Source organism: Carassius gibelio, chromosome B21 (assembly GCF_023724105.1).
Source record: "Carassius gibelio isolate Cgi1373 ecotype wild population from Czech Republic chromosome B21, carGib1.2-hapl.c, whole genome shotgun sequence".
In the NCBI taxonomy this organism is placed as follows: Eukaryota; Metazoa; Chordata; class Actinopteri; order Cypriniformes; family Cyprinidae; genus Carassius; species Carassius gibelio.
In genome coordinates, this window is record NC_068416.1 from 19,484,065 (window position 1) to 19,505,010 (window position 20,946).

At 37.3% G+C, this 20,946-nt stretch overlaps 1 protein-coding gene across 3 annotated transcripts; it reads right to left on the bottom strand.

Annotated features, from left to right (window-relative positions):
• Nucleotides 1-62: 62 nt before the first annotated feature.
• LOC127985773 (stomatin-like) lies at nt 63-10,376 on the bottom strand. 3 transcript variants are annotated; one of them, XM_052587920.1, is made up of 8 exons: nt 10,165-10,375; nt 9,072-9,130; nt 8,667-8,776; nt 7,071-7,143; nt 4,245-4,327; nt 3,887-4,090; nt 3,393-3,527; nt 63-1,863 (listed from the first exon to the last, which is right to left on the bottom strand). In XM_052587920.1, exons 1-8 carry the CDS (start codon nt 10,227-10,229, stop codon nt 1,675-1,677), a joined length of 918 nt encoding a protein of 305 aa, XP_052443880.1. In that variant the 5' UTR covers nt 10,230-10,375; the 3' UTR covers nt 63-1,674. The 3 variants fall into 3 exon arrangements, with proteins under 3 accessions (XP_052443880.1, XP_052443879.1, XP_052443878.1); XM_052587919.1 differs by lacking the exon at nt 9,072-9,130 and having other exon boundaries at nt 10,169-10,376; XM_052587918.1 differs by lacking the exon at nt 10,165-10,375 and having other exon boundaries at nt 9,072-9,279.
• Nucleotides 10,377-20,946: the final 10,570 nt, after the last annotated feature.

Sequence of the window (20,946 nt, forward strand, 5' to 3'; positions counted from 1 at the left end):
CATATTAATAGCAGTCTGGGAAAACAACGAGGTATAGAGTTGATGTACTAACAAGTCATGAGAAAGATTACACATTATGATTTACTGAGGGGAATGGGGAAATCACACATCAGAAATATGCAAACAAAAACATTCAATATTATACAGTGTACATGAAAGTGAGATGGACAAAACACCAGATGGGATATTCAGCATACATCAGTTAGCTGACAGAATAAACAATTACATATAGAATTGTGATAGACTGATACATGATGATACAAATATTCCCAAATATTGTCGAAACCTTAAACAGTCCTAAGCAGCACTGACACTAATTTCCCATCTTTGACAAGTCTTCGTAATTCCATCCTCTGATATCTGAAGCAGCAAATACAGTCATTAAAAGCAAACATTGACCTCTCTAGGCTTAATTTGTTTTCAGCTGCAGTGTGATGTAAAAAAATATCATATTACATGTATGTAAATGTATGGTAGATAAAACAGTAAGATAAAGATTTCATAAACCAAGCGATAAAATATTAATATGACTGGAAATGGATGTATAAATGCATTGTGGTTTTTAAAATCAACCAACATCATGTAAACCTGTACATATTTAGTAGTTGAAATGGATATGGCTTAAGGCTTTTATATTGACAGTCAGCGTTAATAAAGGTTCAGGAAAGGGAGAAAAACTGGTAGGCACAATAAGCACTGCTGTCAGTTTCATGTTTGACACCTGATACTATCCAGACTTTCCTTAGAGACGGTTTATTATCTGTTTGGCAATCAAGGAGGTTAGGTTACATATGCCTAAAACACACACATGCACTCGTGTGACCAGGAGATGTTCCATAATCCATCAACCAAAAAGCCAAACATCACATTACAGTATTCAGTAACTAAAAGATCAACCAGCTCTGGTCTGTGAGATATTTTACACAATTTAATTTTGTAAGACCTATTCAAATCCAAATTCTAGATATTAATTAAAAAAGGTTTAAAACAAAGCAATGATGTGATTTAAAAAAAAAAAAAGAAGAAGAAAATATTTAGCAAATATTGAATGACTTTCATATTGTTTGGCTGTTATCAGATTTCCTTCAGACAGAGTGAACAGGTCTTTACTAGGAACATCTACAGATCACGCATCAGGCTGTGCTTATGTGATGTATGTACAGTAGGGTCCAAAAAAGAGACTACTAGTGAAAATCTATCCATTTTGCATTTTTCTAATATAGTACATTATCAGAATAACAATTTGAGTGGTTCAAATTTAAAAATGTGCATGGGCTTCAGAATGCACATGCATTTCAACAACAGCAGCACTCAAGCTGCACGACCTCGACAAATTTGTGTAAAACTTGATGAAAGTACACTTCAGAATTATTCGAGATCTGACTATATGTTCAGAATCACATGATTACCAAATTGATGAACAATTTACACTTATTTGATTAGTGACTTGTAAATATAACCTCATATATTTCTTATTCATGTAATGATGTTTCTTAGTTTTAAGTTTTCAAAAACGGAATACCAGAATTCAATATGGTCTCAGACTTCTGGACCCGACTGTACATCATACTCACATGAGCGCATGTTATATAACATCAGTCTGTTCATTTCTGCATGGATGCATCTGTAGGTGTGTGTGTGTGTGTGTGTGGGTAGCTTTATGTGGCTCTTAGTTCAGTGCTTCATAAAGGACTGCATCATGTCAATGGGCAGAGGGAAAATGATGGTGGAGTTCTTCTCCGCTGCGATGGTGTTGAGGGTCTGGAGGTAGCGCAGCTGCAAAGCAGAGGGGGACTCTGCGATCACCAGAGATGCCTCCTTCAGTGCCCGTGACGCATTCATTTCTCCCTCAGCAGCTATCACCTACAAAAAGCAGAGGTGGTTTAAAAAAAAAAAAAAAACATGCATGCATGTCTTAAATTTAGCAAACCTTGTAACCACACAAAACTTCCACCCCTTAACCCAGTTTCAATTTGACTCCCACTCTTTACCCGATCTCATTGTTCCTTTGAAGCAATAGTTCACCTAAATATGATCACCCTCAGGCCATCCAAGATGTAGATGTGTTTGTTTCTTCATTGGAACAGATTTTGAACAATTTTGCCTTGCATTACTTGCTCACCACTAGATGAATGAATGAATGGGTGCCGTCAGAGTGAGAGTTTAAAAGGCTGATCAAAACTTCACAATAATCCACACAACTCCAGTCCATCATTTCATTTCTCTATCCATAAAAATGCTTTCTCCAGTCATCTTTTCTGAATCAGGAGTAAAATATGCTCAGATCAATCACAGTTTACAAGTAAACCAGTTCTAAACAAATATGTTGGTGGATTTTGATGTGAGAGAAAAACAGGAAGTTGACTTTTATTATAGATAAATAAGCATTATTAAAGATTATGGACTGGTAGTTTGGCCAGAAACGACATTTTAAAGTTCAAACGCCTTAATGATGGATTTGTTTCTTACAAACACGCACTGAAGTCGTGTGGATTGCTAATGGATTATTGTGATGCTTTTTTCAGCTGTTTGGACTCTCATTCTGACGGTACCCATTCACTGCAAACAGTCAGTTAGGGATATAACGTCTACATTTCTCAAAACAAACTCATCTTCATCTTGGTTGGCCTGAGGATGAGTACATTATCATCAAATTGACATTTTTGGGACTACTATTCCTTTAAGCAACTTAAGGTTTTGCTTAATTCCTGAGAGTCAGAACACACCATATTTAAATTGTCTGAATATTTTTACCAAGTGGCAGATGAATTTGTGCCAAAATATCGAAGGGTTTGACTAAACGAACAGCCTTTGGCATCAGCTGAGAACCAATGCTGTACATTACTTTTTTTTAAAGTGTCTGCTAAACACCCACTTATTAATTGATGCAGAGGGGTACTGTTTCCACTTATACTAACCAGGACAGTGGTTTCCCACTTCTCACTGTGTGGCTGATGTAGGCTGGGGCATAGACTTGAAGAAAACATACTTGTTGTATCTGAGCTAAGCATGCAAGAATAATTGTGCACCAAAAATAATCTCATTAAACTTCCTTTCCCATGTTCTTCTGAGAACATTTCTAAGGAGGGCAAATCAACCAGGCAAACAGCAGGAAATGTCAAAATACAGGCTCTCACATAAATCAATAGACAAATTAGTGGGAAATACACCCAGAAACAGAAAAGGAGTTGTCACTTCCATCTTCCTATGAGAGTATTGCGGTGTCTTGCCTCAGAGCAATGAACGATTGCATTCAGCTCCCACACACACACAATAATTTGGTCTACAATATGTACATGCATTAACATGAGAGGATGATTAATATGTGTTTTCCAAATAAAAAATGTGAAATGAGTAACAGCAGCCCTTTCGAAATACCAAAATCATGTTACCTTAGCTCTGGCCTCTCTGGTTGCTTCAGCTTCTGCCGCCATGGCCCTCTGGAGCTGCAGGGGCAATTTGACGTCCTTAATCTCCACACGTTCTACTTTAATACCCCAGTCATCTGTGGCATCATCTAGTGTGGACTAAAGAAGACAACAAAGAGTCAAGTCTAAACACTTCTTCTCAGAGATTCCTCATGGCTCATGCTCCTCATGTTTGAAGCACTGTGCCAAATGTGCCTGTCGTGAACAATGTTCCCCAGTTTTTTAAAGGATGTCAGATGGAATGAGCGAATGGCAGGCCACGTGCGAACTGAGCAAGGCGCTAGCAGTGCAGTCGAGCTGGATAAGTCAGGGTCTCGGCTGAGCTGCGGTGAATGCACTGCCTAAAGATATACAATGTCTGCTTGAATCAGGTCAAGCCCAAACCAAGTTTTATTTTTGGGTGACCTATTCCTTTAAAAGTACAATTCTTGTTCTGTATGTGTGGTTTCATGTGTTACCTGCATACTGTGGGCGATTTCCTCCCGGTCAGACAGGATCTCTGCCAGGTTCTTTGTACCCAGCACGTTCCTCAGGGTGGTCTGTGCCAACAGACGAGTGGCTGCATCAGCATTGGTGATGTTGGCGACTGCCAGCGTTGCGTTTTGCACACGGTAGTAGACTACACCATCTACACTCACTGTCACAGAGTCCTTTGTCAGCACCTATCAGGACGAATACACAGACTATTTAATGGAAAACATCATCTGGGTGATATTAACGTTGTAAAGATGGCATGCTTCACCTTTGTATTGATGCTGTTCCTGTGTTAAAACAGAGGCTGAAGTTGAGGATCAGTGTTTGTGTGTGTGATCTCACCTCCTGAGGGGGGATATCAAAGGTGATGGTGCGCATATCCACATTGATAAAGCTGTCTGTGCACGGCAAGATGAAGAAAAGACCTGTGTAAGACAACACACACATGTGATAAAAGATTTAACAGCAGCAGACGCTCAGAGCATCATAATCAGTAACCCTCAGAAACAGGGCTGATCTTCAATGGGTGCACAACTGGCAATCTACCAAATTCCATTCTCACCGCCAACTAGACTCAGCTGACTGCATTCATGAGTATAATGAATGAGCGCACTGACAACTGCTTTGATGCTTCACAGTGCAGCAGTTACCGTACATCAGTTTATAGGATTAGTTTTTCTGTGAATGATTTTAAAATGTAATCTATTAACAGGGATTTATTAGTAATTTACAGATGGCAAAGCTGAATTTTCAGCAACCATTACTGCAGTCTTCAGTGATCCTTCAGAAATCATGACCGTGGACAACAAAACCAGTCATAAGGGTCAATTTTATCGAAAAGATGTATACATCATCTAAAAGCTGAATAAATAAACTTTCCATTAATGTATGGTTTGTTAGGATCTGACAACATCTATTTAAAAATCTTGAATTTGAAGGTGCAAAATAAATTAAAATATTGAGAAAATCGCCTGTAAGTTCTTAGCAATGCATATTATTATAAGCATATATTTACAGTAGGAAATTTTCTAAATATCTTCATGGAACATGATCTTTACCTTATATCCTAATGATTTTTGGCATAAAAGAAAAATCTATAACTTTGAGCTACACAATGTATTTTTGGCAATTGCTACAAATATATCCCAGCGACTTTTTTTTTTTTTTGCTCCAGGGTCCCATATGCTGATTTTTATATAGAAAGTTCAAAACCTCAAAATTTATCTGAGATAACCTTTTTTGCATCAATGAAAAAACGGTTGCTTTTTTAATTTCTTAATAAAAAAAAACCCTCTATATATCTATGTACAGTATAGCTAATAAACAAATATTTAATATAATAAATCTTTTAAAGAATTCATATTATATATTTATACATTTATTTATTGCTGTATATATAAAAGGCAGGCCTGGGCAATAATAAAACAAAATAAAAAAAAGGCTTGAAGAAAAAACAGGCCAATGAGAACGGTTTGGCAATATGTGACAAGGAAAACAAGTAGGTGTGTGTCTGTGTGTGCGTGTGTGTGCTTGCGCTTTAGTGGTTTAGTGTTTAATTTGTCATCCCTGCAGTTTCTAAACAGAACTGGGAGGTTTTCTAGAGAGTGATCATCAGGATTTGTTAGTCTGTTCAGAGGTTTGTCTCCTGTGGAAAATTCCACTCACATTCCACCCTTAAATAAAGCTGTGGGGGAGGAGCCAACAGCAGTTTGTTTGCAGACCTCTGTGGCCTCAAAGAGGACCAAGAAATCAAGCTTTCTTTTCAGAAACTATAGTATAAATGGCATCTAGCCAGATGCATTGCCCCAAACATACTATAGAAAAGAGTTTAATATAGAAAGCTCACAGTGAAAAGCCTCTGTTGACTTTCATTGTGCAAGAGGGATTAAGTCGGTGGACTAACACTAAAAATAGGCACTACCTTCATAAGTTCCTTCCTGGAGGGAAAAGCCCTGCGGATTCATATTCCCAAACACAGCACAAACCAATACACACCAGAGACACCAACACTGCGCAGTGTCATTAACTCAAACTCAATAACTTCAGCTATATAGATTTGAATTTACTAAAGAAAATGTCTGTGTTCACTAAAGCAGCAAAATAATTCTTTTGTTTTAGGTGACCTTAGGTTTGGAATGAATCATACACTTCGTCTTTTTTTTTCTCTGTTACAAAGGATTCACAAAATTCAGCATTGTGCCACCTTTTTCATTAAAGATCCGTCAAAATTCAGTAAGCAAGAAAAGCATGAAAAAGAACTGCGACCACAGTGTGCAAATATTTCTGTCAATCATTGTTGGTTACTCATTGAATGCAAAACGTTTTAACATTGCAAGCTGATAGGACATCTTCAAACTTTGATATTAAATCCATCTGTTAAGTGGTCTAAATGAAATTTGCTGAATAGAATGAATAGAAAGAGAAGGAGGAGAAGACAAAGAAATGGAAACAGAAATATAACCAGACACCAAGATCAACCTCATCATGGCAACAGGGCCACAAACAGAAAGGATGGTAATTAGAAATCTGGTCAAATGACTTTTATGGCTTAGAAGTCTAGAGTACAGAGCACGCATAACCTGACATTACAATCTCAGACGTTAATACCTTTTTATACAGCTGTTACAATATAACTTTAAAGACTATGAAAAGTAATGCAAGACCATAATGTGCCCTTGAAATAAACAACTGAAATAAAACGTGATGCTTTGCCTGTAATATGATCTTTTATAGACGCCTCGGGAAATCACATGTGCTTAGTGGAAAATATTTCCTGAATATAATCAATTTCTATATTACATTTGCATATGACTGAGTAAGGTGTGCCTTTACAGCATGCTCAAATGAGTGCTAGAGTGATCCTGAAAAAAAAATTGGTTTATTCAGGCCAGCGGTAATGCAAAACAGATCACTTCTGTTTCTCTGCAACACAAGTGGTTTTATCTTTCTCCCCTTGTAACAAACCATGATTGTGGTGGACAGCCACAGCACAAATGCAAACATGTAGACAGCAAAAAGTGTCACATTAAACCACACACACAATGAAAACAACACAAGTGTGATCACATTACAGACTGCAGGAGCAGGAGCATTATCAAGTGAGATGCCTAAACCACTGGTAGTGATTAAATCACAATGATCAAATCATATTTCTTTTTTTTCTTTTACCTGGTCCTTTGGCTCCTCCTCGTAGAATGCGTCCCAGACGAAAGATAATAGCCCTTTCATATTCCTTCACTATCTGTAGGAACAAGAAGTATTTTTATCTCAAAACTACAGCAGAAGGTAAAACGCCCCCCAATTATGTAATTTAGATGTTGATTGGTAACCTTTATCATGAATTCATCATCTTTCTTATAAAGATAAAGATGATAAAGATTATAGGACTTCTCACTTCATATGAAAAAAAACCACTCCAATCTGGTGTGAAAAAATGTGGCACTGGTGTATGATATGGGATATGGGAATGATCAACATGAAATATACTCACACCTTTTGAGCTATGAATTTTCACAACTGTTTATGATTTCCAACAAGGATTGTAAAATCACTGTATAGAGTTTGCCCTCATATAATGCAATTTCAAGCTAATAAATCATTTTAGAGCTGAACATAACTAAAATCTTCAGGGATGCACAATTTATAGGTACAGGACTGGAAATGACATGCTTAACTACATTTAGATTACCTTTGCTGTGATTAAACGCTCACTTATATTATTTTTTAATAATGCTAATAATTTAATTACACTGCAATTATAACAAATATCTTGTTATCTTTTGCAAATCTCAAAATTAATACCGGTACACAGTATATTATAATGATGTGATGTCTAAATTCACTTGTGGCATTTAAAATGTCTGATTAGTGTTATTTTTTTTTATTTATATTGTATTATACAGGTGCATCTTAATAAATTAGAACTTCATGGAAAAGTTAATTTGTTCAGTAGAGTAGCTCAGTTATTCAACACAAATTATGTAATTATGAAAAATAAATTCAATGCACACAGACTTCAAGTAGTTTAATTAAGTCTTTTGTGATGATTTTGGCTCACATTTAACAACAACCTACCAACTCACTATCTAAACAAATTATAATACCTTCACAGGATTCCTGAAAGTTCATAATGGTCTCTCAGTTTGGTTCACTAGACTACACAATCATGGGGAAGACTACTGATCTGACAGTTGTCCAGAAAACTTGCCCAGTTTTGAGTTGATTTGCTGATTGGCATGTCACTATATTCTAATTTGTTGAGATAGAGAATTGGTGGGCTTTTGTGAAATGTGAGCCAAAATCATCAGAATTAAAAGAACCGAAGACTTAAACTACTTTAGTCTGTGTGCATCAAATTTATTTAATACATGAGTTTCACAATTTGAGTTGAATTAAATGAACTTTTCCATGACATTCTAATTTACTGTGATGCACCTGTATTATATTATATTATATTATATTATATTATAGGTCATTTAATGCTGAAACATATATATATATATATATATATATATATATATATATATATATATATATATATATATATATATATATATATATATATATATATATATATATATATATATATATATATATATTTTTTTTTTTTTTTTTTTTTTTATAGGATAGGTGCACCCCCTCCAATCTTCTGATTTTACAATCTGTTTTCCCATGACAATAGGAACCCTGATATACAAATATTTAAAGGAAAAGGTGTATGCAGATGTATGACATCACACTGATGAAAGGACCAGCACAAATTACCTTAATGCACATCCATATGGAGAGAGGCAGAGTCAGCAATGTGAGCAGGATGGAGAAAAGAACCAGGATCCAACCACACACGCCAATGTCACTGTCTCCACTCTCCAAGGCTGTATGGCAAAGCAAATGTGCATATGCATAAACTTTTATTATATACTAATAACAAAAAGATTAACCTACGGTAACACAGCGCATAAAAAATATGGGTTAAATGAGGTCAAAGATGCAAAAACACTGAAGAACATGCACTGTAGCACTAGTTTGCTTATGAACCAAGGAACATCATCAGTACATTAACAACATTCCAGAGCCATTCAAACACATAGCAAATGAACACTTCCCTAAAGGTAAAAACTAAAATGAACAAACAAAGCTGCCATTGTTTTACTTTCAAACCTTACCTACCTTGAGTATCATCATTTGTGTAACACCACCGATCTATAGAGAAATGTAACTGTAAGAGGCTACTGTATGCATGGAATAAAACCATCAGTCTACAAGCCCATCAGCCCTAATATAGATAAGACATTTCCTTAAGCAGATCCATCCAGAGTAAATTACATAAACTACTGCGACAGTCAGAGCAAAGTAAAATTGAATGCTGGATATGATTAATGAGCAGGACAATGATTACAGTAATTGTAGAATGATTAAATCATCCCTGCCTGAGGGTAACGACCTCGCAACCTTTACATTACAGCCGAGATCTTTGACCACCAGCCACAAAACTCCATGCATTTACACAGGCTTTAAATGTAGATCTATTCAAATGTTATTTTTTTGCTTAATACACTATAAATCACGGTACATGTTGGTTATTCCTTAATAAAGACTTTGTTTTTGTGTAAAGATGACAAAAAAAAAACTGCAAATGTTTTTCAGTGCAAACAATCTGAATAAATGTAGACATGCAATTCTTTTTTTTTTTTTTTTTTTTACTGCTTTTACTAAACCACACCATACTGTAGGCTCCAATAATACTTTATACCATGCAGTAATACACTATAGGCTACTGCACCACACTATACTATATCACACCATACTATACTACATCATATATTTTTTTTATTATTATACCTTTTGTGCATAATTTTTATGTAATTTTGTGAGATCAATTCAGAGCCTTAAAAAAAAAATACAAAACACAGGTTATGTTCTGATGAAAACACAAGCGCTTGGATTGGATTGTATAATGTTAAGGTTACAGGACTATTTTAATATTTTTGGGGTATGAACATCTGTTGTTGCCCAGTGTCCATAAAGACACACCCAGGCTGCACTCTCAATAACAGACCCTGAAGAAGAAGGAAAAAAAGGGAGCATGGACGTGCTTCCAATGTTTATATATTTTCTAATGCATTTTTAATCATTTTAAAGACAACATACAGAGACATTAAGTATGTCTTATTTGTATTACACGGCAACTGAATGCAGCGTATATCCAACGCATATAACGGTGCAAACACGTGATATTAAATAATAATAATTCAGTAGTAGCCAACCTATTTGTCGATCCTTCCGTTTTTGCTCTTTCATCGCAGCGGTTTCCCTGCCATCTTCCATTGTAGGCGATATCTTTGAATTATTCAGGGCTGATATGGAGCAGATCTTTTAATAAGCAATTCCAGCAGGATATCTCGCCTCTAGTGTTTTCTGCACGGGACGGTTCAGATTCTGCGTGAGGCTCACCCCACTCTCGCTGTTTGGCTTGCAGTGTTGGTGGGCGGGCTTTACTGTCTGTGACCATAAAACGGAAGTGGGTAAGAAAGCGGAAGCCCATTTTTCCAATAATTTATCATTTATAAACCGTGCATCAGTTAACACTGGAGAAATTGAATATAGTAAAAGCTAAAGCTGTGGATTTGATATGTTGTGGGGATTTTAATGCACTTTATTCACTTTGGGGAAGTTTATGTACAGATATTAATGGAGTGGGTTGGAAAAAGGTTTAGTAAATATAAATGATGTAAAGGAACTAGAGTCTATATAAGGGATTTATTAACCTATTGTTTAGATCTGACAGCAGTTCCTGGAGCTAAATAGGAAGCGTCAGATCACTCAACATTAGGGAGTGATTATTGTCCAATACATTGTACTATAAGAATGGAGATTCCTAAAAACAAAATAAGAAAAAAAAAAAAAAGTAGGTGGGTGTTTGACAAAGCTGACTGGGATTAATTTAACAAGTCCTGCATTTAATTTAATTCGGATGATGCTATAGATTTGTGTTGTGATAGATTCAATTATTATAAAAGCAGCCGAGGAATACCTGAGTCAGATATGATTTGCAATCCTCAGTATATTGATTCCATGTAACTTACAAATGATTTCAATAACACAAAGAAATCAAATGAGATTGTTATGTGGATCAGTCAGAGCTCAAAAGGCGGTTTATTCTGAGCCTCATTGCGCCCCATGGTGGAAAGGACTTTGTGTAGGAAACAAATACTTGTCAAACGGATTTAAACTGAGACAGTATTATTGTCGCCCTCTAGTGCAATGGAGTGGTGTTGCACATTGTCCTTATATTTATCAGACGGTAAAGGAGGTATTGGGGTTTAATTTTCCAAAGTAAATGTTACAAAAATAATTAAATCAACTGCAAAATCTATATTAGGGCAGTTGATAATAGAAAAGGCGAATAAATCAAAATACAAGTATGCATCACTTCATAATCGCATATTAAGATGATTAATTTTCCATTTTCATACTGTGTTTTGCTATTTGCTTAAATATTTATAATTTTTCCTAACAGAATTTAAAAATAATTAAAAAAATTAAAAAGTCTGTTATGTTCACCTGGACTGCGTTTATTTGATCAAAGCTCCTGTTCTCATGGTCAAAGTGACCGAAGCGTACAGTCATTCCTCTCACGCCCTTCGTTTTCTGGGCATCAATCCAGACAGCCCCTCTCACCATACCCGTCATTCCTAGAGGTGCGATTATCCTGAGAAAGTAAGGGGAACGGATGCGCTGCTTGCTGGAGTGGTCTGGGCCTCCATGGCGGCTAATCCTCTTTTAATTAGGCTAAGGAGAGAGGATATGGGACCCCCCTGGCTTAGTCACAGCACATTGACAAAGCACCAAGCTGGGAGAAGTGCACATCACTGACTGCTAGCAGCCTGTTAGGGCCTAACGCTGCCTTCTCATGTGTGAAAAAATGCTCTTCCCTCACCAGTGGCTACCTCGGATTTGACCTTTTCCTTCAGAGCTAAAGATTTTTCTTGAGCTCCGTGTAGTCACAGAGGATGAGTTACAAAACAGGCCTGATGCATTACTGCTCTCAGTTTCTCACTCGAGCTCTCTCTTTCTCTTTCTTATTCAGTAAATCGCACAGTCTCTCATGCGATCTTCTCTGTTTTTGTCTTGTACCACTTTAATGATTGCTGACAGAATCCCTCCAAGGTTCTGAGGTCTATAAAAGTGTGCGAATCAATTCCGGTGCATAAAAAATCATCCTCTGCTGTTCACAGGTTTCTGAACACAGGTCGCTGGAGACAACAGAAGCACCATGCCGAATCACGCTTTCTATAGATGTACTACACAATTCACATTGTTCCTATGTTGTAGCATACAAAATGTGTTGTTTCTTAAATACTTTTTTCATGTTTTTTTGGGGGTTTTTTTCCATAAAGCATGAAATTTATTCAGGCCCATGATGTTGATGTAAACAAAGCCTGGTTGCAACAACACTCTTCATGTGTTCTGCAACACCGAATATTCGCCAATGGATGGACAGATAAACTAACATGATTGAGCAAGCATCACAAATAGGCCTACACCATTCAAACTGCAATTGCACTGTTAACACACAAGAGGGAGGTATTACTCCTCAAACCAATGAGACTTGTTTGATCTTTCGGTCATTTGTGACTTCCATTGATGGCACTAGAGCACTAGATAGTAAAGCTGATCTGCAACTATTGCCGTTTTATAATTACTTAAATATGCAGCTTTACTGAAATATGTAAATGCTCCTGTGTGTTTGATTGCAGTTGAAGTAAAAGGAAAGTGTCATAAAAGAACGTACACTTAGCCTATTGTGTGCGTCTGTGTGTGTGTGTGTATGTGTGTGTGTGTGTGTGTGTGTGTGTGTGTGTGTATATATATATATATATATATATATATATATATATATATATATATATATATATATATATATTACAATTGTATAAATTTACAATTATTTAAGATGTATTTATTTTGTATTTTAAGAATATTAGTATTCGATTTATTTTTGCTGTAGCATTATAATAGTCACTAACATTAGAATGGCGTGTAAAAATAGGAAAACAGGGCATTTAAAGCATTCATCATTGTAGTTTAAACAGTTAAGTTTATTCTTTTTTTTTATTTGCTCACTGTTCTTTTTCCATGCCTTGGTACATACTTTAGATAGATGCATTTTTTTCTAGATATCTTCTAAATTGCCCTGCTCAAAATGTGTGCTCTCTGAATCTGGGCCCAGCACGCTGTAAAATATTGCACAAATCCATAGTCTATGTTGACATAGATCAGCTTTTCTGTTTATTATTCCAGTTATCTGGCTGTGTGCATAGTGGTTGAGGTTTTTCGAAGGCAGAAGGATCCGATTGTATCAGATCCCGCAGGTAGCACATAAAAAAAACAAAAAAAAAACACCCTACATTCTGACCCGTCTCTTCCAGTGAAATGAGTTCTCTGTCAGTTGCAGAAGATCTAGGGCCCACACAGCTGTTCTCCCTTGAGCTGGCGTAGATGAAACATAAAAGCAAAGCCTATATGAAAAATGCACGGAGCTGTAAAAGACAATACGCTCATCAGGCTCAATACCATGCTGCTGGTGAAAAAGAGATAGAGAGAGAAGGAGAAAATGATAGAGAAAGAGAGAGAGGGACCTGGCTGCCCCGAACAGATCCTCTTTTCAATGGAATGGGTTTGACGCCAGGTCTGGATGAATGCCTGTGCAAACATTTACACACGGTGCACCATCCACCGATTGCATTGCAAAGATTGATAGTTCAGTCGCTATCTTACCGACTGCTGTTTCATTGGCCTGAGTGAAATCAAACGCAGCCTTGATACAGGAGAATCAGTGGAGAGGAGGAATTGTGCACTGGGGACAGCCGAACTTGCAATAAAGCAATAAAGGATGGCAAAGGACATGCGTTTTCCTCTACAGGCCTTTGTTGTGGTGTGCTGGAAAAATGGACAAAATAACAGTCATAATCACTATGCCATGAGAGGACAGAAAATAACTGACAGTCTCCCGTTTTCATTCAATTCTGGTCTCAAATAAAAGCAAAAAATGTAATCAAAGCAGAAAATATATATTTTTATGCTTTAATGTCTATATGCAGCGAGGTTAGTAAATTATTTATTATGAATAAAACAAGATTGATGTTTGTAAAAATCACAATTCCATTAATATAATAAAATTGTAATGACAATATTTTTGCTACAAAAATCAGTTTCCTGACAGCTTTATTTTGTGTATTTGTTTCTAGAATATTAACTGCTTTAGAGATTAATAATATGGCATTCACTGGTTATGGCTATATAATTTACACTTCAAATCTACCATTTGTGTGTATGTTTATTATTATTATTTTTTTTACATAATCCATGGTAATATAGCCCTATAACTTTTGTTATATGTACCTGCTTCACTAGATAGATTAATGCCAAAAGTTGTGCAAAAAAAAGGTTTCTGCCAACACACTAAAGTGTGCACCCAATGGACACTTTACTATCCCACGAGGCTATGAGGGAGGAGACTTAATTTTCAATGGGTTTTAGATGCATTTATTGCCCTCAGGCTTGAAAAGATTACATTTTTAGGATCAGACAGAGGCCTTGATTCTTTTGCGTTTTAAGTATTCAAGTAACATGGAAGGCTGTTTGTGTACTTTTTATTCCGTGATATACAGTTCTCATGTCATCTACCCACTCGTAATCCTTCAAAGTGTATGATTCAATAAAAAGTTGAGTCAAGAAGTGTTTTTAAAACCTTAATAACAGCATATGTATGCTGTATCCCAAAATAATGGCTCCTGAATGAAAAATAAAAATAAAAATACTGCTTTGGTTGCAAGGTGACCTAGAGCTTTTACCCCAAGCTTTCCAATAAACTACACCAGCCACAGCCAATCAGTTCAACCCATCTAAGTCCATGCAGAAACAACGAGAGGCATAAAAGACACTCGTGATTTTTCCATCAATATCTAAGCAGTGGATATTAAAAGAGAGCCGAACATGAGAGGGTGAGAACTGGTTGAAAAACGAAGCCGCTCGATTCGACCGTCGCAGAAGGGTTGGAGTATCTCGAGTGGAAACAAGCGTGTTGATGAGGGCCAGTGACCTCCGAGAGGAAGTGTCAGAAAACATGCCGCCTTCCCTCCGTGCCCGCAAATAATTTGCTAAAACGCAACGGAAGAGTGCTCAAGTCATCATCAGATTAGCCCCCGTTCTTCCGAACGCATTTCTCTCCCTCCGTAAGGTGCTTGCATCGTTAGCATTTAGATAGACGAGTGCAGCAAGGCCTGCGTAATAGGCTTCTCCCATCCCTCCTGCTCAAATCAGCTGAAGAGAAGAGGATTAAATGAAAAGAATAACAGTGATGATAGCAAGGGTGGGGGAATCAGAGAGACGAGGGAGGGCGGCGTGACGCTCGAGCAGCCGTGAGCTCATTAACCGAGGCCTTGACAGAACTGATGTTAGAGGTGATTGGAGATTATCACATTTAGAGAATGCTTCATCCTTCCATCACCCTCGCTCTGCCTCCGTTGCCATCTTTCCCAACTCTTTCTCTCCGTTCCATCCAAGTCAGCTGGCCTGCGCTCAATTCCTGGCTCCGTGGAATCCTGTGGGAGAGGGCTTACGGATAGTATCAGCACGCGCCTGCCCGCTTGATCTCCTAATTCTGCTTCATTTAAACTTCATCAACTTTTCCACTGGACCGGAAGACGAGAAGAATAGAAACAGCTTGCGTCTAGGTTTTTTTTTTCCACCTCCACTATCCTTTTGTTGTCAGATCTGTGCCTTCGCACCCCAGCGCCACTCACTCACAGACACAAACACACACACACACACACACACACACATTGAAACACCCCTTAACAGTATCACAAGATGGAAGTGTCTACAGAATGGTTTGCGAGTACTAATCCCACATAACCCTCAACCCCAAACCTCCACCCTCCCTTCCTATCACCGTTACCACTTCATCTGCCACCGCACACGTTCACATCGGTGAATTTGCTCGCCCCCTCTAGCTGATGCAGAAAATGAGATTACTTTATTTAAATAACTATGATAATAGTGTTGTGTGCCTTTGGCCCCAAGTAAGAGGGGGATTTCTGCTCCACTCATTGTTGGCAATTTAGCCAAGCCGCCTCATCTGCACATACTAACAATGGCGATGTCATACATACAGGTCTCTACCATCTTTCGCCTCTCGTGATCTTTTTTTATCCCGTCCCTGTGAGACACAGATGTGGGGTCCCCTCTTTATTCTCGATTTACAGTCTCTGCACAAGGTGGATGATTTGCTCGCCAGGCCATACGGTGATGGGATACGCATATTACATTTTAAATACCCTAATCCCATCTGTAATCAGAGTTTACGGCTTGTCAAAAGGCTGAAGACTCCTCCATCTCAGTGTAAGAGAACAGGTGTCTACTGAGAGCGGCATTGAGGTTTCTGTCTACCAGCAGCTATACAAGTTTATATTTTCTTATAAATGCTGGCTTTGCAAACTGATTTTGTATTTAAATGTTATATTGTTCTTAACCAAAACATTTTTTATGGATCCTCCTACGGCATTCAAACACTTGAATAAACAAAACATCGTCCTGTTATAAATTGGTACGATTTATTATTTAACAAATCTGAACCTGTTATTGTTCTTATAAAGTATTTGTAATGCTTTTAAATTTCCAAGATTTTAATGATTGTTTTGTTGAACTTTCCTTCCTTAAAACTATATTTTAAAAACATTCAACTTTTGTCTTGAATTTTATGTTTTTTTTTTTTATTATATTTGTGTTTTTGCAGGTGCTTTAACAAAGTGACCTACTAGAAAGTGTGTTTACTAGAGAAGTAGTGAGTACCAATATTTATGAATTTTTTGTTCAGATGCCAGACATTTTTCAGAGATTAACAAGAATCAGCTTTGTATAGAAGCCCATTTCTGTCTCAAGAATGTGAGTTTAAAAAAAAACAAATTATATATATATATATATATATATATATATATATATATATATATATATATATATATATATATATATATATATATATATTATATATAGTATTCTCAATTGGAATTTTATTGGACTTTATTTACATTTAGTCATTTAGCAGACACTTTTATCCAAGGCGACTTACAAATGAGGACAATGGAAGCAATTAAAATAAACAAAAGAGAAATGATATGCAAGTGGTATGACAAGTCTCAGTTAGCCTAACACAGTACACGTAGCGAGGGTATATGGAATAAGATGTGGTTCAGTAAATAATTACAGAATAAGTATTTCCGGGTGAACAACTTCTTTACTGAATAATGCAAGTGGTTGCTATTAACACACAATTCTCACCTGCTGATCTCACAACATGATCTATAGAGTACCTTTTTTTAATTTGGTACGGCCAAATTAGGCAAAATTTATTGAAAGGTCCATTGTCTGTTGTCAATACTGAAATATGAAGCACAGCTCACACACGAGACACTTTCAAATAATGATTTTCTTCAGAAAACTCGCGAATGTGAACACATCTTAAGGCAGAGAAAAAGCTTCCATAGCCTTGTACCCTGTGTGACTACTAGTGTCCAAAAAATGTTAGCACATACTTTTATGTGGTTTAATTGCATCATGCTTTGTTTAAACTTGCCTTTAGATGCCAAAGGCCAAAGAAAACATCAGAACAATGGCACAAGAGTCCCACAGAGTTTTCATATCTGAGTAACTGAACGCAAGTCGTCAATAAATGCAGTACAGAAAGTCTAAATGGACAACACTAGTTTTCCTATAGTCTATTAACACAATAATGTGCATTAAAAAAATATATATATATATTCTGAATAAACAGAAAAAAATTGAAAAAAACTGGAAAACAAACATCGTCTTGCATTACTTTATTTTGTATGCATATAAAAATTTTACAGTGTGCGAGAAACCACGGGTCAACAAAACATAGTGGCATACAAAACGGAGGCGTGCGTAATGAAGCAGCATTAAGGGTGCGTGGAATGGCTGCTCTGATAGAGTGACTATCGGGTGCTGCTGTTTGTTACAGAGCACTTCATCATAGGTGGGTTTTTCTGTAGGCCCCTGCGTCCCATGTTCCCACTCTACCTCCCCAGGCCCCCCGCCGCTTGCATGATCTATTGCCGTTCCACAGCATGGGAAGCGATAAATCACTGGAATGCAGACCGCTGATGATCAGTGCTGGGCGCGAGGAGATGAGATGAATCTACACGAGCAGGGTAGGGTGACTGTACAGTAGAGTTTGCTGGTTACTGATGGGGTTTGTTGTTTCACACTGTGGTATCTTGGCAGGGGTGGAGGCCCCTGGGTATTAAGTACAGCAACAAGATGCTCACAGTTTGTGTGTGTAGTTGGGGGACATGGATTGGGAAAGGGTGCATGGGGACACGTAGCCGGACAAGTTGAGGAATGCGACTTTGCTAGGTCGGAATTAGCCTAACACTGATTAAGACACAATACTTCATGTTCTGGTCCGGGCAAAGCAGGGGACAAGAGGAAGATATACTGCTCTACTGGAGTACAGAAAAGGGTGGTAGAGGGGAAAAAAATATAAACTGCAAATATATCCAGTGGGAATAACTAATGCAGCATGCAAGTAACATTCTGCAAGTACAAACAATTAAAAACACATTTACATCAATAGCAGGATTTTAGCCTCATTTTAGCCTGAGCAGAAGCTTCGGTTCGGATAACAGGGCTCCAGATTGTGAATAAATGGTAGCAAATGCAAATGCGACAAAAAAAAAACAAAAAAACATTTGTGATGATCATTATAAATCTAGTCATTAAAGAGTCGTTTGTTCTTAAAACGGGCATTGCACTGTATTCATTGTTCACACAGAAACATTGGCACGTGTTCTAAAGATGTAATTAGTCTGCAAAACCTTATGTAGCAAATCAATTTTCATCAGATATATTGGTGGGTTATTATTTAATAAATTACCTAATTATTTGCATCCTTAAAGTTCGCGCCAGTGTTCCCCCGTATGCAATAACGAACAAAATGAGCAGTGTAGTCTGATGCATGAACAAATTATTCATATTAACTGGTTCTTTTTTAATTAAAAGATACATGAAACTGCCTCAAACTTGTGTGTAGTGTGAAAAAGCTGTTACTAAACTGCGATTTGTTTAAAAGGGGTAGGTAATGTCTAATTTGAAATTAACAAGGATCTGATTCACAAGCATTTTTAGCATAGAATTAAATCTGTTTAATCCAATGATTAAATAAATTAAATTTATGCATTTAGCAGATGCTTTTATCCAAAGCGACTTACAGTGCATTCAGGCTATCAATTTTTGCATATCATGTGTTCCCAGGTAATCGAACCCCTAACCTTGCGCTTGATAGCTCAGTGCTCTACCAATTGAGCTACAGGAACACTGATCAGGGACAATGATCTGTCATGGAACTCTAAAGGGTGACACAATCTGACATTTTTTGTATCACCATCCAATGAGCTTGCTGCTCAACATTTAAATACTTGACTAGTGCTCTCTGTAGCAGTTGCAGCGCGCTTCAGGAACCCTCCACCTCCCCCAGCTCCACCTGTATAGATCTGCTACAGGGTGATTCGTGTATACGATGTTTGGGGGTTATTACATATATGTTATATGTGCAGCAGCAGTATTTCTTACATGCTCACAGCAGCATGTTGTGGCTGTATTGGCAGTAGCAAGTCTCAGTACAGCAGTAGTATAGCAGATCTATTCCGCCAAGACCAAACACATAAACACAGTCATGTACATTACCATGCCAATCCCTCTAAGAGTTGTCATAATAGAAATCTGTTTAATGACTGTTCATGACAACATGTAAAAATTAGGATCACAAGAGTAAATGTATTCTAAATAGATTTATAAAAATAGTGACTGTTGTCTTGAATTGCAGTCATTGAATTAAAGCACTTCTGAACAACCATCTTCACAGAGTGATTCTGTAAAGTAAAGTCATTTGGCTCCTAAAAGTTAATTTTTTTGCAGCCACTGTCTCCCTAGTCACTTTCTTGTAGTCTGAAACTCTGAATGAGCAAGCGAAAATATAGCACACTGAGCTGACTCTTGAGTGGATTTCTTTGACACACCAAAGACCTTTGTGATGTGTCACTACACACAACAAATAATAAAAAAAAACAACTCAAGTCATACGCTTCGAATGCAATAATGTCTCAATATAACTCCTCTTTAGTCCTGAAAACACCACCAAAACCATGACCGTAACCTCATGAAGAAGAAGACGAACCACAAAACATAGCAGAGCTTGTCTGTTTAGTCTAGGTGCAGTTTCAGCGTGTTTCATCAGTGTGAAGGTGAGGAGTGGCGGCGAGGGCTTCTGTTGACATTAGTTTACACGCTGTTTGCTGCTTGTTGCACGTCTTGCGCCGGATGCCTCAAAGCTCACTTCATCAAATCAGACAGAGGCGCCACGTTGAGTTACAAAAAGAGAAGAAAATAAAGAGGGAGAGGTGTGTGGGGAGAGAAATCGAAGGTTTTGTTGGTGATGTAACACCTCAGGTCGAATTGAGATGCCTGAGGCAGATCTCAGGAGCAGCTTTAAACTTCTGGTTTTCGATTCCCACTCCCGTTACACTGAAGGGTTCAACTCTCTCAGCACTTAAAGAGAAAACTTTATTTGTGAGAGAAATTAAGCCCTGAAATTAGGCTCCTGCTGCCAAAGGGATCGCTTAGCTTGACAACTTCATACATTTTAAGCATTGTCGCTGATGTTTAGTCGAATTGACGAGTGACGATTATGAAAAAATTATTAGCTCAAAGCTTTTTTTTATGATGATACAATTCTGTTTTAAAGTGAAATATTCTTTCACTGGTGTAAACATGCCTAAAAGTTAGATTACATCATGGAATGTGATGCAATGGATATTTAATTTTTAAACAATCATATGCCTGTGCACAAGGTCCAAAATAGATACTGGCCAATCGTCAAATTGGTAAAAAGTGACACTCCCTGGTTGGTAATTTCAAGAAGTTCAAGAAGTCAAAAACAGAAACTAAAGCAAATAACTAAAGCCTC

Coding starts and splice junctions, on each gene's coding strand:
- LOC127985773 (XM_052587920.1), bottom strand. CDS start 10,229: ATGGAAGATGGCAGGGAAACCGCTGCGATGAAAGAGCAAAAACGGAAG. Junction 4,328..7,070: donor AGGAGGAGCCAAAGGACCAG/GTAAAAGAAAAA, acceptor TGTCTTACACAG/GTCTTTTCTTCATCTTGCCG. Junction 3,528..3,886: donor AAATCGCCCACAGTATGCAG/GTAACACATGAA, acceptor TGTCTTCTTTAG/TCCACACTAGATGATGCCAC.